Genomic DNA, 22,067 nt, shown 5'->3' on the forward strand with positions numbered 1-22,067 from the left:
TCAGCAATATACAGGATACGTGTTTTCGCTTGTTTTCTCATATTGATTCAGTTTTCATGACATTAGTTATCTGTTCTTTGAATGTAAATTCTCTGATAGCAGAGCCAAGGAAAACAGAGCTGAGGAAGTACTTGATATTTTCTAGATTAGCCAGATATAGTTGTCATGGTTGATACGAGAACGTATATGATATGATATGGAATAACGTAAAACCAAAAAGTTGATGGATATTAAATTCATCCGTCCTATACGATGAGGAATGCCGTGAGGAAATGAGAGCAGTGATCTCCAATTCCAGATTACGTATAGATATGGGGAAAAGAAGTGTCGGAAGAGGTTCGGAATATGGAGTTGGCATAGGAAAAAATTGCTATAATATACAGCTATAGGAATGCGGTGAAAAACAAAGCGAAAATCATCAATCTTATCAAGCTAGGAGAAGATAATGGGAGTAAGCAATTGATTAGTTGTCTCTTGAATGACATTATTGTGACATCAAATCAGAAGTTAAGAAAATATCGATAGAACAATTTAGAAAAGGATGTTATCCGGGGATAAAGTTCCATCATCATAAACACAGTTCAAGATGTGAGACGAGTGAATTGGAGACTCATAAAGTGCTTAAGTACTACAAAGAATTGTACAGATGCCGAGACTGTTTGTTAGCTATTAAGTACAAAAAGTGTGTATTGAATAATGCCAGCTTGCCAATTATATTCGTGTTGAGCCTCCAGAATGCATACCATTGTCTGTTTAGGAAAATGAGAAACACTTCTCTGAGGAAGAAATTGTAGATGCAATAGGAAGTTGTGGCAAAAAAGGTAAATCCTCTGGCTTATCAGGCTTTGGTTTTTAAATATATCAACTTAATGCTGATGAACTTGCACCGATTCTAAAGGAACTATATGAGTGATACGGATGATGGATTCCTTTCCATCATATATAATCGATGGTCTACTTATTACAATACCCAAAAAAGTAAAAAGATTCATTAAGAATTGGAGATCAATCACACTTCAAAACACTTGGTACATTGCATGTAATTCTTGAAAGAATTAAGAAGATACTGCAAGATATAGTACATAATTCCCAAAGAGTATTTATAGTTGGTCAGAGAATGGAAGACATTGGTCCAAACTTACAGACTGCTTTCGATAATTTTGCCAATTTTACTATATTGACCATTGACTTTGAAATAGCTTTTGACCGTGTCTCTCATACTCACATTATAAAGACATCCAAAGGCCAAGGATTTGGAGAATTCATGATAAGAGCTGTTACTTTAATCCTTGTAAACTCCATTACAAGTTATGGGTGAGGACACATATTAAGCTATTTCCAGGTAAAACGTGGATACAAGCAAGGAGATCCCACGGCAGCAATTATTTTTATAGTTGCTGTGGATCCCTTATTGTTAAAAATGAGGAATAACGAAGTATTGAAAAAAAAAAAAAAATAGTGGCTGTGAATCAATTTATGCTTATGCAGATGATACATCACCAATTATTGTGGCTGGAAGAGTTTTAACTATAGCATCCATCATTGAAATATATAGGCTTCTGTCATGGTTAGAGATTTTGTGAGGCCCACAAATTGATATAGAAAAATCCGAGCTAATATCAAATAATAATGACATCAACTCAATAAATTCCCCACATGCAAAATCAAAGATCAAGGTGCTTGGAGCTGTTATTGAGAAGGATTCAATGGACTACAATAAGCAGGAAATTATTTCCCGAATAAAGACAAATACAAATCTAATGAAATCTCTTAACTTTCATAGGTGGGAGCAAGTTCGATTTTGGAACTCATATATAGTTCCAAAGGTAACTCATCTTCTACATATATGTATGTATGACATCTAAGTATGCTCAGAGATAGATGATACATTGATGAACTTCCTAGACCTTCAATACAAACGGAAAATCTCTGTAAAAAAAACCACTACTCCCAAAAGCTTAGGGAGGCTTGGAGCAATATATTTAGGAAGATTTTGGAAATATCATTTAGCTAAATGGATTCTGAAATGTTTAAGAAGATAGGACTTTTGGAGCTCTACAGTTTCTTTTGATTGTTTTAATCTCCAATATTCAAACTATGGGGTACGTTCAATAATAATAATTAATTAAACTAAAATATTGGTGCTCCCTCCTTACCTCAGTAAAGGATTTGATACTCTTGAACTATTCATGGAGGGGTACGCTCCATTTAAAGGTGCCTTGATAGAAACTAATACATACTACTGATTTTTCTAAGGAGCTTTATTTAAGACAGCAGCAAGATCAAAGTTGTATTAATAAGAAAAATGTGGTGTGAATCATAATTACCACTGATTAAAAATGTGTTATAGAGGAGACACATACAGTTAACTGAAAGATTATCCTGTAATAGTTTTCAGAACCCATTCCTGACTCCTTCTGAAAAATGTTTTTCTTACTGTGCGATTATCTGAACCATGGAAGTGTCAGCATTTTTAAGCAACAAAAAAATTTGCTACTTTTGTAGGAAAGAGCAAGAAACAACATCCCACATTCCATATGAATGTAAAATACTGCAGCCAATATATGACACATTGGCAGAAGAAGTAGAAGTGGTTTAGTAAGGCCAGTAAAGCGACATGATTTTTTTGTACAAATATCAAAAAGTGACGTAAACTTGCATGCAGTAATCGTAAATTTACCTTACTAAGCAAAGAAACGGGAAATTGGTGCATGTATTTTAAAGATTGCAAAAAATTATTTTTAAATCTTAATAAACTAGTGTTTCTACTTATTTTGTTTCATTTTTTGGTGTCCTTTTTATATTTTTGTAAAATTTATATGGTCTTTATTTATTTTTATGTACTTGTATACTTTTACTGTTTTTGAATTGTTAATAATTGAGCACCAGAATAAATTGATACTGGATAATAAAAAAATAATATTGTTCCTCCAATAAATAAGTTTATATCAAAATGTTTGGAAAGTAACTTTGTCTTACAACTATTATTTACATAAAAATTATTTTATTTTATTGAAAAGTTGATAACTTTTATTTTAAATATATGATTCTATCTATTTAAGTACTTTATAATACCTTTAGAAGAAAATTATCTTTAAAAAAATAAATATTATGTAGATGTACAATAAATATTCTCCTGTTGTCATAATACCATTATTTTCGCATCAATTCTGGAATTAAATTTGGTATCAGTATATTGACTAAGAATATAAAAAAGATTGTTGTATGTTGGTTGGAAAAAGCAGAATATCACTCGGAATTTTTGATTATTTTTTTAGTTAGTAAAATAGAAATTAGGACCTATTGAATAAATTAAAAAAATATATATTTTTCAAGAAAAATGACTTTGATAAAAATGGCAATTTATTGAAAATCAACCCAATTATATATAGAGGGGGGGACCGAAAACTTGCAATAACGTGACTAAATTACAAAAAATGTGGTTTGTATTGTGTTATTTCTAAGAAAAGACAACTCTAAACCAATTTGTTAAATGTTTCAATACTATATTAAGCCACATTTTGTATCCAATATATCCTCCTTCACAAATAACACAGGTGAATTGATTGTCAACTCTTGACGATAGAGGATGTGCCCATGGCGTAGCATGCTATCATGATGGCAGGTTTGAGCAAATCCATGTTTGGATGAGAGGTGCTGCAGACATTCTTCTCCAACACGCAGAGTATAATATCAGAGTATAAAAAAATCATTCGTAAAATGTTGAAAATTATATTTAGCCCCAAAGAAAAATCCTACTACCTTCCGGGGTAGGGGTATACTGAACAACACTAAGATATTTTTAAATAAAGTTAGTAAGGAATGACAACTTCAATCTTGCTAATTGTAGTTATCTTTAAATGGTTTAAATTTAGAATCTTTATACTTATGATAACAAAATGAAACTGCTTATGTATTCTAAATAATCAAGTAATCTTCACTAATTAAGAAGGATTATCCAGATTTTTTTTTCTTTTCTTTTAAAACTGCAGTTATAATGTTTATGCAATGTGAAAAACTTAATTTAAAAAAGAAAAAATCAGATTTATGGTAGGTTGAAAAAATATATTATACAAATACAAAGTAGTTTATGATTTTCACTTAAATAATAGTTTTATTATCTACATATCTCAAATTTGGATAAATTGCATACACAAACCACGTAATTACTTGATAAGGGATGCAATTTGCCCAAAAATTACGTCTATCTTCCCCTGGGGAAGGTCAATTTAAAAATATGTATAACTCAATAACATGACAATATGGTAAAATTGACGTAACAATAAACATTAAAAAAATGACTTTTTCCCTTATGAATAGAAGTGATCTCTCTAAAAAGTAGTCTTTTTCTTAATGAAAAAAATTATGTGTTATCAAAAAAAAAAATGTTTTACAATTAAATGCAAATAATTTTTTTTTTGAATTTTTTTTTTTGGATTACTATATTTTTGATAAGAAGTTAAGAAATAAAACGATAAAAATATGTTTTTGAATTTCCATGGGCCTTTTATATCATTTGTTTATTATCCTGTTATTTTGGAAATTTATTTGTTTAATATTATGAGATTGACAATCCCAACATTGAGAAAATCAAAAAATAATGTTGTAAATCTTCCTTCCCAAAAATAAAACAACAACAAAAAATGAAAAAGAAAGGAATGAACTATGCATTGAAATTTATGGAAAATTACCTTCAATTCATTGTGTTGGTCATTAATATACTTAAGTAATCAAACAAGGACTAGGGTAATATTTTTGCTAGATCCCAGAAGTTTGTTTTTTCTGTATTTGTATAAGTAAAATTTGTATTTACTAAGATTTTGTCTAAAAATATACATACATTTCTTTTTTTTATTAATAGCAGAGGTGAAGATTTGGACTCAAGTGCATATTTAAAGACTGCTACTTGACTTGGTCTTTAAAGTTAAGACATTAAGAGTTTAAAAATTGTAACGTTTTCTTCCTATTTTTCTTCTTAGAATACTTTATTAGATAAAAACCAAAGTTTCAATTTTTCCTAATAGTTATATACAAAGTAAGAATTCCTTATAGGATGCTATATTTTTAAATTTTAATTACTTAAAATATATTTCCGACAGAAAAAAAATCCTCATAGTCATTTCAATTTCTCCACTGTTTATAAAATACATTTTAAAGTTGTTTTTTTTTTGTTTTTTTAGAGGACTCGAAGCAAATATTTTAAGATTGGGGACCAAGGATTTGAGAATAAATTTTGACTTGAGTCTGTATTTTAAAGACTTGAGATTAGATTTTAAGTTCAAAATCAAAGACTATATAAGGGTACGAAAGTTCAAGATTCGAAATTTTCTTAATTACCTGGGATTTTTTGGTTCTACAAATTTTATAGAACAACTTTTTATTCCAATTGAACTATATTTCATTGCCAGCACTTTTTTTAATATGGTCTTGAAATGTCTAAAGGGTCATGCATTAACCATGTTGTTGTCTGTTCTCATAATTGTTACCCCTTGTTGACTAAGATGGTTACTAGTTTCCTTCAAAAAATAATATTTAATTGGAAAACAAATAAAGAAAAGGATATGTCTTTTTCAATAGAAAAACACGTCGATCATTTTTATTTTTCAAGAATTCCCCGGTTATCTATGATGTCATTTATGTCATCTATGTACATTATAAAGCTTAACGTGGTTTTAAGTTTACCTCCTTCTCTTTCACGAAAATGGATATGGTTTTAGGTCTTCCCCTTAACTTACCACTTGGTTTGTGGTACATACCTTTTTTTGGCTGTTGTGATAATGTATATTCTAGAAATACTATTAATTAATATATTTTGCAATTTTATATCAAATTTTGATGAATATAATTAATTGATTCGCTTATAAGTCCCATTTTTATCTATTTTTCTTCATCTGGGATGTATGTGTTTAAAATGTAAAATAATGAGGTACTTCATAATTGTATGTTACAAAATCTCATCAAAAGTAATGCAGTATATTTTAGTACCCCAAATTCTATTATAATAAAGGATATTTAATTGATCTTTTTATGAAAAGTTAAAATATAATGTTTTAATTATAATAAAAATAAATTAAATTCTTGCTGTGGGCCAGAAATTAATGTATTAAAATTAAGTTTAAAATAGAACGTATTTTATCTCCCTCCTTTCTACTCATATTATATTTTTTACCGTTTTAATTGATATTTACGAGTGCAAAATGTATGAAATGTTGTACATATGTAATTATGAATTTTATCTCGACTGTGCGTCATGAAAAAAAATATTTTGAGAGTAACGTTTTAACCCCATTCACTAACAGAGGAAGTACTTTTCAATGTGCGTTGTATAAGGAGAAATTCACATGAGTACAAAATATTTTAACAATTAAGGATTTGGATTATTAAGGAAATATTTAAATTGTGCTTACTGAATTAAAGAAAAATTTAAAGACTTAAATAAATAAACATGACTCGATAAAAACATTTAAGGACTTGGACTTCTGAACGTGAGACTCAACTCGAGACTCGATATTGAAGACCCTTCTGGTACTTGTTACAACTCCCCCCTTAACAGTGTTCAAGAATTTTACAGTTATCATGGTGGTCTATCATGGTCTCGATACCAACTTTTGAACATAACAATAGTCCCTTATAGCTTTACTTTTGTTGCCATGACCAAAAACAACATCTTTTTTCTCGATCTGGTAGTTTATTGAACTAAAATTCATAGTCTTAAACACAACAGTAGTGAGCAAAGTTGTTTAATGGTTATTTTTTAGGGCCAGTGCTCATTTTAAATTTAGACAGCAAGATTTGACTTAGGCTTTAACTCGAAAAAGGCAAACAATTTTATTTAGGAAAAGTTTTTGCACTTTACTTAATGAAATGTGATTTCCTCTGGCATCATCCTTCAAACCTGCGTCGCTACTAGCTAATCAAAAGCTCTGAGTTCCTGGCCGTACATTTCATGGATCAACTTTCAATCTTCATACATGCAGATAAGAAATATAACTATTTTAATGACTTTTTTAAATAGGTCTAGTTGTATTTTTATTAATTTTTAATGGAACATATATGATATTCATGTATGAAAATATATCCCAGTCATAGAAGTTTATGTTACAATTTTGTTTCATATAATTGAGGTTTTTGTGGTTCTTAAGGAAAGTGGCTTTACATTCAACCCTTAAAGCGGGTACTGATTATTTTGACGAAAAAAAAATAGTTTTTCTGTGTGACAATAAATATTCCAACTCAGCATCAAGAGATTAATCGAACATTTTTTCGTACACACTTTGTAAATATATTTCGTCACACTGTCAACCAACTCTTGAAAGTAAATTTTATACATGGGTTCATTTATGTTCTGACAAAACTTCAAAGGGGAAAGTACATTCTTATGCAAATGAAATAATATTACTTTAATTTTAAACATTAAAAAGGAATTTCTTTAAATTCTTTGCAAGAGTTATTTCTTTGAAAATCATATTGTATGCAAAAGAAAACAAAATTCACGTACACAAAAGGTAATTTAATAAAATATATAATACGAACAGAATAGAATTGTACCCACGGTACAAAGCAAAACATGAGTTTATTCCATACTAGCGTTGTATCCGGCATTACCAGGAGTAATGAAGTAAAATACAATTTTTGGCTTTAATAATATAAAGGACAGCTTTGCAAGAAATACTCAGTGCTACTCTCTGTTATTTATGAGCACATCTCACGTAAATACTCAATACATATATCTTGTGATGTAAATTGTGTATTTTTTTTGCTCGCCTGCTTTTTGGGAATTGTAATCAAAATAAAGAATTTTCTTATCTCGAATTGTTGTCCGTATTATTTAGTTATGAGTAGTGAACTTTTTGATGCTGAGCTATAATTGTTAGTTCTTGGTAGAATTGAGGATTAAAATTGGAGGAATTCTTGCCAATTCTTTATTTAATTTCATTCATCCCTCCTGTCTCGTATAGCTGATCTAATTAAACAGCATAACAACTAAGGTGCTCTCCTCAATAAAAAATTCAAATTGTCAGGGTTACCATGTTGAATTTCGTTTATTTTTATTTTTTAACATTGCCAAAAATACACTCGTTTTTCATCAATATATAAATCAATAAATATGTGTTTTATCCTCAAGAATGAAAAAATAATTATAAGAGTTGTAGAGAGAAACAAATATGGCGGGATGAGTACTTTAATTGATCGATCGCTACCTATCAAAAACTAACAAGCCAGTGCTCCCCGAATGGAACATACAAAATGATGCGAACCCACATTCATTTTCACATACCAGTGTATATATCTTATTCAAATCTTCACAATTACTTAAAATGCATCTGATATATGTAAAAAGAAACAGTGTTCTTGTTATAGATGCACACGCCTGCAATATTTCATTAGTAAGACTAAATTGTTATTTCTTAGATCAAGTATATGATATATGTTACATAAGGCATCATTATGTACAGTACAATATTTAACTATTTTTCATTCCGTCCGACATACAGATCTATTTGTTTTAACATAGATGGAAAATATTTCTATGAAGCATAAAAATACATACTAGGCCTACCGTTATTATTTACTCTATATTATTATGATGCAAATTTTAAGAGGTCCAGAGTCATTTCTTTACAACTTTCCTAGAACAATGCTGTGGAACACATAATCTGCTCTGGATTTCTATAAAAACATTGTCGTAGTCGCCACCATGTGCACACAGTACTAGAAGAAGATTAAGATAGATCCGCTCCTCTGCGTAAGACTGTCACAAAAGATCATCGGGGAGAAGACCAGGGCCTTGAGGAAGACAATTTACAATGTCTTATCGTACTTTGTTGAACAGTTTATTATGTAATAACACATATACATATTTTATTTATTTTTTCGCGGAGAGGGGGAGGTTTATTTTTACACCGTTCATTTATAGTGTTATAAACATAATTCTTGGCTTTTAAAATATGGTCTCAATTAATTAGGTTCCAAATATATTTTTTTATTTTTTCTTATTATTTATCTACGGCAGCATTAAATATCAAAAATGGTGATATACATGAAGTAGGAAATGTCTTATTTTTTATTAAACATGCCATACCAAAAATTGTAAATTATGCTAAAAACATATGCTCCTAAAGTGGTCACTCGTTAAAACAAAAAGTTGACATTTTAAGGTTTGTATCTAAATTTGTTTTGTGAGACCTTGATCAATCAAAATTTAATTTTAGGTAAGTCTATTAATTTGTTGGGAAGTTGCGTTTTTTACATTTTGCACGATCCGGGCTTAAAGTGCCTTTTACTGTTAACATAAATATATATATACTTTCCTACAAAATTTTAAAAATTGGGTGATTAACTTTATCTGTAATCATGCTTTAAAAATAATGTTTTAGTTTATCTTGAACTTTGACCTTGACCTCTTAAAATTTAATAGAGTCGTAATGTTAACATTTATAATCTTCCTATAACTTTTTCAGTTATCCTGATTACCAAATACAAACAAACCAAAGTGAAAACATAACCATCCGTTAATTAAATTGCTTGAGATAAATATACAATGACAATGTAGTAAACACTTTTCAAAAGTAGAAATGAAAATTATTTCGAATGAAAGATAAAGATAATAATATGAAAACTGCTCTACTACAGTAAATGAACCTTTTAAACACTTGTTTTCAACATTTTAAGTAAAAATGTGTCCATATTATTTTACAAAAAGTCAAGATAGACTTAAGAACCATATATGAGAAAGGCCAAACAAAACTTGGAAATAATTTAAGAAAGTTTCAAAAGACGTAAATGTTCATTTATGGTAAAACTAAACAAACTCTACCGGGTGGTCCTTTTGAAGTATGAACACATACTAATTAAATAAGTAATATAGGTTGAGTGATTTAAAATTAAAAATATTACGATATATCAATGCATAAACAAAGACACTGCAGATGATAAATATTTGGCTTCTAAAATGATTTACGATTTTGAGCGGGAGATATGAATCTCAGCATTATTGGAGAGTGATCTGAAATAAATGGAGAAGGTTTTTGGAATTTGGAGAAATGGTCCATTATATACCTAGAGGTCAATATGTAGTCCACTTTACTTACGAACTGTTGACGTTCTTCGGGCATTCCTTTAAATGCATTCTAGTTGTAAAACTAGATCGGAATCTTCGAGAAGATAAGTAGAACTTACTTTTTCCAAGTTTGTTTTATTTTTCCTATTTCTGGAGCCTGAATATCTGACAGAGTCACGCAAAGGATTCTTAGATTCCTTTGCGTCGTGATTGGTGATGTTCAAGAAGTAATCGTCCATGTCCTTATTTGGGTCGTAGACTGTATAAAATCTGATTTTAAAGTCAAAGAGTTCAATGTGTAAGGTAGCTGGAGGTCTTTGAATCTTTTGCAGATATTGATTGGTTTATCTATTCCAATAATCGCTCTCCCTGGGAGAGAACAGGATTTATCTCGATCTTTTTTAATTACAAAATTGAGCACTACGGAAATAGCTTTCTTCTTAAACTTCTGGGGCGATGTGATCCACTCATGGGGGTATGGAGAACTAATGGAGTCTTTTACTTGTTCACTGTCAAGGATATTGGGGTTTCCTGACTCAGGAGGCATTGCAAATATTTTTTATTTTTTAAATTTTATAATTTCCTTTTTAAAAAAGCGTGCAAAGATTCCTTTCAACATACAGCTTGAATAATTCAAAGCATTTCATGGACTTTTTTTTTCAGTTTTATATGAAGTAAAAGAGTTCAGAATTTCTTAATGTGCCAAAAAATCTTTTCAAGCAGGTTATTAAAGTTTGATATACATAAGTACATTGATAAATATTTAGAAAATGAATCAAAAATAACAGTTATATATACGTGACAAGTGCTTCGTGTATTTAAGTGAATCATTGATAAAGAAATAGTTGATAAATGTATTTGTTTTCGAAAGGCAGAGCACTTAGTCTCATATTGTGTACATATGTATATGTTTATTTAAAACACAGGGGACACATATAAATATACAGAGGTGTACAAAAGTGGGTTTTTTGGAACATCGTAATAAAATTGCTACCGGGATACTGATGCATTTAAAACGATACTATACTAAATTGATAAATAAATCCACTTATCCAATATATATGTATGTATATATATATACAGGTGTGCGCGTCTAAAACGGAACTCTCCTTTAAATTTTACGCCGTGCACATATTCGAGATTTTATTGAGTTGAAGCCGGTTAATACTTCGAAGCAATGGTCTTGACTAGTGATAAACAAAACTCCAGCAAAATCTAAATAGCAACAGTGAAACAACAGCCCATAATATGGAGAGACGTCGAGTCGCAATTTTGGAACTTTCCGTCCAGGGAAAAACTCCCACTGAAATTGCCAAGGTTCTGAACTGCAGCCGCGCCACTGTTTACAGCGTGGTAGCCAAAGGGACTTCTGAGGCGACCACATGATCTAAGTCAAGGCCTCGAAGGTCTGATGAAATGGTTGCTACTGCGAAAAAGTATGTCAAGGACAAGATAGGCAAGGTCACCGTCAGCGGCCTCTCCAGGTAGTTTAATGTCAGCAGAAGGGCCATGGATATCTTGGCCTTAAGGTCTACAAGAGAGCCCCTTGTCAAGCCGTCAAGCCTGTGGACGAGGAAAAACTCCTCGCAAGTTCGAAGATTCTTCTCAACATGCTTAAGAAAAAGACAGCCGATGTCGTCGTTTGGTACAGTGATGAGACGCATTCAGCGAGATGGTGGCCAACGATACTGGATTTTATCTGGCGGAGTCTCTCGGTGCCAGGGATGATGACGTGGTGCATGTGGGTAAGGAGCAGCACTTTGCCAACCTCCAGGTCCTGACTTTTGTTGCGTCCGACGGTCAGAAATGTGATCTCATCTTCTTGGAGGACCACGAGAGACTTAACTCCGAGATGTACTGCCAATACTTGAAGGACAAATTGTTCCATTGGGCCAGGGCTACTTACTGGGATAGGTAGGGAGTCCAATACAACTCCAACACCAGCAGAAGTCTACCCTCAATAATGCCTGAGCCAACCTCGACCAGAGCTTCATCGGCAAGTCATGAAGCAAGTTCCGGTCCAGGCTGGAGTTGGTAGTGGAGAACATGGGCGGCCATATTGAATAGACATGTGTCTCAGACTCTCATCTGTCGTGTAAAATAAATTCATTCGTCGACCACTTTAAAAATTACAGAATTATTTAATTATTTTTAAAAATTTCAGAGTGTTCAGTTTTAAACGCGCAACCATGTATACTTAAGTAGGTTTTCCCGGATTTTCTCAGAACATTAATAATTAAAATTAATTCTGAACTCTTCTGCTTCGTATAAATAAAATAAAAAAGACCGTAAAATGTTAAGAATGTTTCTTGTTGTATGCTGTTATATAACTTTACTAACTTTTTTTAAAATTTGAACTGTTTTTCACTCAACTATCATGTTACGGACCATAACAAATAACCATCAGACACAGGACTTTAAACCATAACTTGGAAAATCCTTTCCATTATTATCTATTATTTTTTTTCTTCCCTAAACATTATAATGTCATTTAAAAAAAAAGTTTGAAAAGATACATATAACATAACACAAGATTAATTCTCAAAATTTTACAGTTTTATTTCTTGTCTAATATGAAGTAGTCGTTTGTTAGTTCAAGATTTTTTTTAATAAAAATACATGTTTAAGGAAGCCATGGACTTGTAGGCCAAAAACATGTTAGAAACCTCATCTCAAGAACTTGAACAAGTTACATTAATTATTTCAACAAAATAAATTCATTGGTTTGGCCGTGAATCCTGAACACAAACACACACAGACAATTGCAATTAATACATTGATTTATTTATTTTTTAATCTAAATTTACTAACATAAACAAAACATTACAAATTAAAAGCAGTATTTATTATATAATCATACCATGAATAATTAACATTTGAACCATAAAAATGTTTATAGGATCATGAATTAAAAAAATTTACCAAAAAATACACAAATTTTAATACTTTACTATTGTATTATTTTCTATTAAGATGTGTACACTGAAGTGCTTATAAACAGCAGACATAATTTATCCCTTTTCATTATAATTATTATTGCAGTTCACTTCATAATTTTTTTTGGAAAATTAGAAATTTACAACACAAAAGGATAAAAATAATAATGAAAAGGAAGAAGATATGCATGCTAATTCGTACATAAGTACTTCAATTAACCCACCTTTATTCCCACATTTCAATCGGCTGCCGCGTTGTCCTCCTAGTTCGTTAAATATATTTAATAATTATCCCATACTCATCAAAACTCTTCACTTTATATTGATCTCCTTATCATCTTCTCCATCCCTTGAGGTTTATTAGTCCTTGCAATGTACATGACTGACTATATCCTTGCAATCAAAGCTTATATTTTGAACTTTTCTTTGTGATTTGCCACTATTAAAATTAGCCAATCACCTTGTGTGATTCAAAATTTCCATTGTTTCTGTACGATATTTTCTCCTCTGTTAATTAATTGCCCCATGGATGGACATAGGGAGAAGAACTGCTTTGAGTTTTCAATCGCCAAGGAACAGAAAGTTCAGTATTTATTTTCCACAGCTGATTTGATGGTATCCATTGAGGTTCTAAGACAATCAAATTTATTTCAATTGGATTTAATCTCCTTGTCTTTAAAATATAGTTAATACAATTTGGTTGTAAAATAATCCAATAAATTATATTTTATTTTCCAAATATGTATCACACGACCTAGCATTGCTTATGTTTTCAAAAGAAAATTAAAAGATAAATTTAGAAAATCAATCAAAATGAGTGTTGGAACTATCTAAAAGGGCTTCAGTCTTATCAATTTGGTCCTGTTTATTTTTTTCATTCTTAGGAGGAGTTTTAATTGTCATTTTACGGTAATTACAATAGTAAAGTGACGTAGTTACGAACTACGTCAACTTTCCTCTTTTTGGTTCATTATTTAATAGGTCAGGTGTATATTAACATATCCTTCTAAAAGAAAAATACTCTATAATCTTCAATTTAAATTGATTAATTATAATACTTGATAAAATTCATACAATCAAATAACATGCAGTTGATATATCCCCCCACTCTTACACAAATCCAATCTCTACATATATTACACGGGAGCCTTAAGTCATAAAAACGGACTTTTTTTCACTTATTATTCTACCTTCTTGCCTTAGAAATGAAATATCTTTGAAATCGTCTCTAAAATTTCGGAAAAAATAATATATTCCTATAAACCATTTTATTTATCTTACTGACCAGGTTAGTTCCAAAATGAAATAAATTTTTTAAAAATCAATGGAAATTAAGAAAAATTGATGTTGTGCCTCATCAAGGATCACAAAAAAGTTACAAATAAAAATATCTATATTGATATCTTATAATTTTCGAGATATTCGTCTTTTTGTTAAAACGATATTTTTGAATTGAAGAGCACATGCGACTTCAGTGATGCAGATCCACAGTAGATAATTTATACTTTTCTTTTATATATAGTATGCACGTAAAGTACTTGGAACGACAGATAAACTAAAGTTAATTAATAAATGTTGAATTTAGAAGTCATTGTCTCTTAATTTTGAAATAGAAAGAAAAAGTATGACGTACGGGCAAACATATACAATGTACCCCAAAAGAATTATGAATATGAGGTAAGTGAGAAGAAGAACATCAGCTAAGAGAGAGTAAAAAGTAATTTATGTAATAAAATATGATGAAAATAAACATGATTAAATGACAAGTTTATATTTGATTTATGGAATATATTTTCAGTCTGACTACTTTCATTAGAAGGTCCCTCGACTTCAATAACAAAAGTAATTGTGTTGTTACCTCCGTAGTTTTTTATAATAAAAAATAAATTAATAATGTTCTTTGGTCCTGTTCATATAGTTGTAAGGTACTATGCTCAACCGTCACTTGGTCTTTTGAAAACAACCATTAGGAAAAAATAATTTCCCCTTTTCATATTGAATGAGGAAAATTTAAATGGAAAAAAAGTTATTTAAGCACATATTTTCATCATAAAAGAAAAAACATTCTTCAGAATTTGAAAAACTTTTTTTTTCTTTTTTAATAATTATTCATAAACGGCATTTTTTTTTTAATATTTATAAAGTCTAAATGCTATTTACTTACCGGGTGTTGAATAAGTTTGGTATTATATGTTTTGTTTCATAAATTAAATATATTTTTTTAAGTTAGTATACACTTATAATGATACCCCTTAGATATTTTACAAAGATGTGTTACCCTCTCACAACGTAAAAAGTCTGCGGAACATTTGAGAAGTAAATTTCAAACTTATGTTGGGAAATAAATTATGGCTTCCTAGTGGCCTTGAGTTGAATCCAATTGACTTTTCAATGTTAACCTTACTTCAGGGCGAGGGCTTATACCACATTATTGGTCACATCGGATCACACGAGAAAACGTTCTAAGGGTGTGTGCGTATACTAAAAACGTTTTTTTTGTGTCAAATATAAAGTCTCAAAGGAAGAAATTCGCCATATTTTCCATTTTTACTACATGACAGGCAAAAATAGCTCGAAAAGTTGAAAGCGACGAAGAAAAATTGCAAGGTAGATGCACAACAATGTTTCAAGCGATTTCGTTCTGGTGTTGAGAAGGTGAATATGGTACTACGCACTGTAAGGCCTGTTGTGGAAAATGTCGATATAATCTTGGAAAATATCAAGATCTACCGTCATGATAGCAGTTTTATCATTGCCAAGGAGCTAAACATTGTTCATAAAAACGTTCTGAACCATTTTCGGAAGTCTGAACAAAAAATAAACTTAAATAGGTGAGGAATCAAGCCAACCCTAGGTCGCACACAACTTTGATGACGCGCCAGAAGCTCTGGGAGATCGGAAGGGAATTTCTTATGCATCCATCCTACAGTTTAGAACTGGCACAAAGTGACTATCAGCGGTTTCCTTCTATAGCTAACGTGATTGGGGGTACAAATTTGGCCTCAATAGAGGCCTTGGAAAATTGTTTGCCCGAGTATTTACCACTAAGGACAAGGACTTCTACGAGAAGGGCAGTATTAAGTTGGTTATGAAGTTTCTTTTTACTAACAACCCAGAAGATCATATTTAATATCACATCTAGCTTAAAAATGGGAGAGTCCAATATATATTTACAAACAGGAAGAAGACATATGGTATTTTATGCTCTAGAATCAAGGAAGATAATAAGTAATACTGATGAAGAATTTGTGACATATTTTTTTTTTTTTCCTTCCGGCTTTCCTGTCATGATAAAAGATTTATGTGCCTTTAATGTGTATATTGTATATCCCATCATCTCAAGAGATATTGAGAGTGTTTAGGACTAAAAGAAAATATTTTAAGTAATCTATTTTTTCCTTGTTACAGAGAATATTCTTTGTTTCTAAAATCTCCCCCCCCCCTCCTAAAAAAAAGATAGATTAAAAATGTGTAAAATAATATGTTTGGAAAAGCTGTCAGAACGACATTTAATTTGCAATAATTATAAAAGCAACTATGAAATATATATAAATATTTATATTTGTAAAAAATATGAGCAGACAGTAAGTTTAAAAAAAACGAAAATTAAGTCGGTAACCTTGAAATTTAATATGAGAAGAGAGCAGCTAAAATGTTATAACATAATGTTTCATTTGACTAGTTTCCACTGCCTGTGGCTCTATACAGGATGTAAAAAAAATCCCACTTCGTATATATAAAGAGCATTCCCAAAAAATATTTCTATATTTATCCTGATTTCTTCTTCAAGTCCCAAAAGGACTTTCACTAATAATTTCCAAACATATCCTCAGTGTTATTCCTTGTCTTTCACATACTAGTGATTAATTTATACTTATTGCTCTGTCTGGTGGATAAATAATAATAGTAACAGTTTATAACACAAAGTATAAAACTATTTTCGGACTACAACTTCAAAAAGTTTTGTGCTTATTCTTTTTAACAAATCTAGGTATTTACCTAGATTATTAAAAACCATGTTTGTTTCTATGACAGTTTTGTTCTAAGGAGTAGACATTGAAAAAGGGGAATTAATCAGTCTAAAAAAATCCAAATTAGTATTTAATTATATTTTTGGTCACTGAATGTATTTAGTACTTTGAACTATTTTGGTGAATCATTTATATTGACATTTTGAAATTAATAAAAATACCAAATGCTGTTTTTTATAATTCCAACTTCAAATTTCGAAAAAAAGCCTACCATTTATTTAAAATGCTTTCTAAATATATGTTTAGATGACAAATTTTAAAGAAAAAAACAATAAAATAAAAAATTTTCACGTCACAATTTTACTTTTAATTATTTACTGATCTTCTTAAAGTTGCAATCATCAAATCCATTTTTCCTTTTTTATGGATAATTACAATAATCTGTGAAGGATGTATTACTTCAAGGCCGCATAATGGACTATTTCTGCGTATAAGAGCAGTTTAGAAATATGTTACAGAAAGTGTACAAGAGTGTTTTATTTTTTTAATTAACTTCAAAATCCTTGTAAATGATGAATTGCCAAAATAACTTATATTGATATAGAGTTGTATAAAAAGTGTCCTGAAAAGCGGAAAAGGCTAATTTGTCATTTGAACAGAATTCTTTATTTTCTGAAGATGTTGTAATTATTATCTAATTCTAGAAGACAGAACATCTAAGTATTAAGTAATAACTAGTGCGGCTGCTCATAAAAAACCAAATGTAACAAAGAGAGTTTCCTCAGGAGTTATTATTATATTCAAACGTCACACAGTTCTCCATTTCAATGTAAAGAGATGACATGATTCAAAATGTGTCTTATTTGCATTCAGTAAAAAAGTCTTACTGAATTACATTGTGAAAAACCTAAAATTTCTAACAACGCTTTTTCTTTCATCCCAACATTAAACATTGTTTATCAAAGAATCTTTTAACATTAAAACGAAGAATGGTTTGAAGATTATAATATGCAAAACTCTTATAACTAATTGATAATTTACGTATACACAAATTTGGACTCTATTTATCTCTCTCGAAATTTTTTTTTTTATTGCAATACACAACAGTTTTAAACACATAAATTTGAAAGAGTTGAGCTGTTGAGGCTTGAAGATTTTAATAGGCAATGTTCTTCGAAATTAATTGCGTGCACATGCATGATGGATGTGGTAACCACCTTTACTCTCATCAACAGTAGTACTTTTTTTATTTTATTTGTTATCTGGACTAAACCATGCATTCATGTATTTTCAAAAAGAACAGCTATTTTTTTATCTTAATTTCTATATAACAGTGTATTTTTTTTTTTTTTTTTTTGAAGCAACCTTTTGATGAATTTCCCTGGAAAACTAATATTATTGTGTTTTCTTTCAAGAATATAATAATAATATACTCATGAGTTTTTTTATCTATTTGTCTTCCTTTTAAAGAAATAGTTTTGTATTGTTCCTAGAGTAGGATTATGTTGTTTATTTTCTGCAGAAATAATGAGCACTCATAAAATTTCCCTACTTTGAGTAATGATACCACTAAATACTTACATACACATAGGTAGTTAGACACACAAAAAAGAAAGTCTCAACCTATGAGAGCTCCAATTGAATTCGTTTCATAGGAACCTATTATAATCAAGATAATTATTTTCATGATTATGTAGAGTATCATCGTATGTACATTACATGTATCTAGGCAGTTATATGCCCGAAAATAATGGCTTTTAAGCAAGTAATTTTTTTGAAGATTGAATAATAGCTAAAGGGCTCGAAAGCAAATATAATTTGTGTAAATGTCAGAAAAAGGGAATGAGAAAAAAATACCAGGCATACGACCTCTGCATCACAACAAATAAAATCGAAAACAATTGATAGAATGTTCTAAAAAAACTAATATGTGAGGTCAGGGTTTGATCCGTATCTTACTCCATAGGCTACCTGCAACATTGGTTTGTTCTTATTGATTACACTAGTAGACTAAAATTTAAAAATTTAACCCAAAATTTCTTGTTTTGTGATCTACAATGTATTCTTTTGAAAGGTATTAGGTGAAATTTTGTTTGTTGTTACATGTGTCTGGATTAAAAAAATATATAAACTATTTCTGTATCTTTTTTTGAATCGCAGAAAATGCCTTGTAAGTACAAAAAAAATAATGCAAAACTGATTCTTTATAATGCGTTCATTATTAGCCTGCCTTTAAAGATTTCCCTAATTTATCTGGGCCCTGTATAATACGTATAGTTCCAATAGGAGAAGTATTTCTGGTACATACGTTTATTGAACTAGAACTATGTCAAAAATATAATGGAAAAATCTGTATGTCTACTGATACATTTGAACCTATAGACAGGAGGTCACTGTTAATATTTGTTATGATGAACTAATTCCGAGAACCTCCTTATTTGACAGTTATAATAATTAAAAAGAACTTACCTGCTGAATGAAACTTCTTCGACGAGCGGAATTTACAGTTGGCGGAAGTGTGAGAGTTAAACTAGGCAGATTTCCATTTCCTTTCAACTCAAATGAATTATTCTTACTCGGTGTAGTAATCATTATAGAGTCACTAGATTCTGTAGAACAGTCCAAAAGTGTCAAAGATGCTGCTTTTTTCTCAACCGAGACATCCATATCCAAAAAGTCATGGGCTTTTAAATTTGTCACAGATGTGGATATAGATTCAAAAACCGGGATATCGATGTCCTCTTCCTGACATCGATTATTGATAGCACGGTTTCGAGAGTAGAATTGATCGATTCGACGTTGATGTCGTTTATCTTTGGTATGAGGAAGAGGTTTAGATGGAGTTGGAGATGTTGGAGGAACGGTCAGTTGATTGGTTTTTGAGACAATGCCTTGTTTATGACTCATTTTTACATCTCTTAAGTAAACTATTCGAAATTATATATTTACTTTTTTGCACTGTGTACATGAAAAGGAAAACCGTTGGATATAAAATATGAATAAAGAATTTGTTCTTTTTTTAAATTATTCTTCAAAAAGACGATATAATGCAGCTCTGGGTCATTCATTTACACCTGATTTTTTTCAGCAGGGCTCTTTTCGGTGCAGTTTTATCAGTGTGCAGTTAAACAATATTGATTACCAAAAACAGAGTTGTATCCATTATACGATTTACCATTTCCTAATTATTGTATAGTTCGTAGGGAAGTAAAAAGTAAGAAAATCCTTGATTGAGGACTTTGTTCTTTTATATGAACATGTTGACATTTAATGTTGCTATTGAATTAATTAGTGATAATATGATTCTTTATTATACTGTTACTTTTAATGGTAAGGATTTCAAATCAGGATATAAGATTATACAAAACATATATCAATTTGTCAATTTGTATCAATTAATGATGGTTTGAAATATCTTTTAATGTTATTATTTTTTATAAATGTTATTAAAGTCCGTTTGGAATTGTTTTTAAATGTAAATAGTTATCTTATGATAATTAGAGCTGATTTTAATTACCAGCCTGCAATATTCAAATATATATATGACGTCCAACTGATACTGTGCAGAAAAGTAACAAGCTAAAATGATCTTAAAAAATGCAAATATAATTTATTTGGACTTGAAAGCAATAAATGAAATGGCTCATGAAATATCAATAACACATAATTCTTTATGGTAGTTATTTCATTTTTTTTTTTTACTGTGCATTTACAGCTCATTGAATATAATAGCCAAACAATTGCTACCAATTGTGCCATAAAAAATAAGCTTGTACAATAATTGTATTGCGAAGACCGTTTTGAAATGTTTCTAAGCTACGATGACTTTTTATTAAAACCCAAATTAACTATAAAATATATTGACTAAGGGCAATCAGATGCATCTGGTTGTATATTATTGAAATATGTATTTATTTTTTATTGCAAATATGAAAAGAATGTTAAGTTAATGAACATATATAGAAAAAAAGGGTTTTGAAAAAGTCATTAAATCAATGCTAAAAATAGCTGCATTTTATAGCAATACGATATACAACTTAAGGCTATTTTTCATCACTTTAAAATACATTATGTGATAATAATGATACCTATATATAGAGGGTGATCCAGAATTATGGTCAATCAAAAATTAAAAGTTACTAACAGGCTATTAATTCTGTAAGAATATGTATTAATGCTAATTAAACGATTAAATAACTTGATAAAATTTGCCAAATTGCCTTTATTATCAACTGCTTTCTTGCAACAGACGCCTTGCAACTGAGTTGCAGGTTATAAGCCAAATATCTTGCTAATTTTTGCCACACTGTCACAATAAAAGAAAACAGCATTGGCATCTCCCTCATCCATTACCTACATTTCCAAGACAAGGAGGTTCGGAACAGATAAATAGAAAGGCAAATAAAGCTCAAAAATGTATTTCCAACATTACTACACTTAATTTGTAGTGTGTGACCACCACTGCAGAGTGAGGTTGGTGCTTAAAAAGTATTAAAATTTGATCAATAATTAATAACACTTTTTATTGTCACTAAATATTGACCTAATGAACGCATTTGGGCAACTTTGCTAAAATGTTTTCATATAAATATTGAACAAAAAAGTTTTGGAAAAACTGACAAAAAACCTATAACTTTGGTGACCTTTTTATTATCATCAACGATAATAACAAATGGAGATGTACACCTCCTTGTGCATTGAAACTCCATAAACACCCAGGAAACTCCCAAGACAGTCAAAAATAGCAGGAATTGTCTGTCAAAGATTCACATTAATAATAAAGATAATTAGAATATACTTTTTGATAGGAAAAAATATATCCTTTAATAAGAATCTTATTTTTGGGTTTTTAGATATGTCAAACAGTTTTTGTAAAAATATATTCTTTTGATTAAAATACAATGATTAGATTAGTAATATCGATTTTATAGTTGTTATTTTTTAATTATAAGGTTTCATTACGCAACCAACCGACAGCTGATACAAAGTATTAATACATATTACTAATTAGTTTTGAATTATCCTTTCATGATTTAATAAAAATCAAGTTTTTCGTAATTTTGTCATGCTACTGTTAGTTTCGGGTACCACTCTATATGT

At 30.1% G+C, this 22,067-nt stretch overlaps 1 protein-coding gene across 2 annotated transcripts in view; it reads right to left on the minus strand.

Moving 5' to 3' along the window:
• LOC121114280 (3',5'-cyclic-AMP phosphodiesterase 4C) overlaps positions 1-19,954 on the minus strand; it is a 531,705-nt gene extending 511,751 nt beyond the window's left edge. Inside the window, exon 1 of one of the 2 annotated variants that reach the window (XR_011779171.1) lies at positions 19,437-19,954. Coding sequence is in view for 1 of the 2 variants with exons in the window: in XM_071886949.1 (XP_071743050.1) it covers positions 19,437-19,874 (438 nt within the window). In the remaining variant the exon portion in view is untranslated. The remainder of the gene's footprint in view (positions 1-19,436) is intronic. The other variant, XM_071886949.1, reaches the window with a different exon arrangement.
• Positions 19,955-22,067: the final 2,113 nt, after the last annotated feature.

This window comes from Lepeophtheirus salmonis, chromosome 3 (genome assembly GCF_016086655.4).
Source record: "Lepeophtheirus salmonis chromosome 3, UVic_Lsal_1.4, whole genome shotgun sequence".
In the NCBI taxonomy this organism is placed as follows: Eukaryota; Metazoa; Arthropoda; class Copepoda; order Siphonostomatoida; family Caligidae; genus Lepeophtheirus; species Lepeophtheirus salmonis.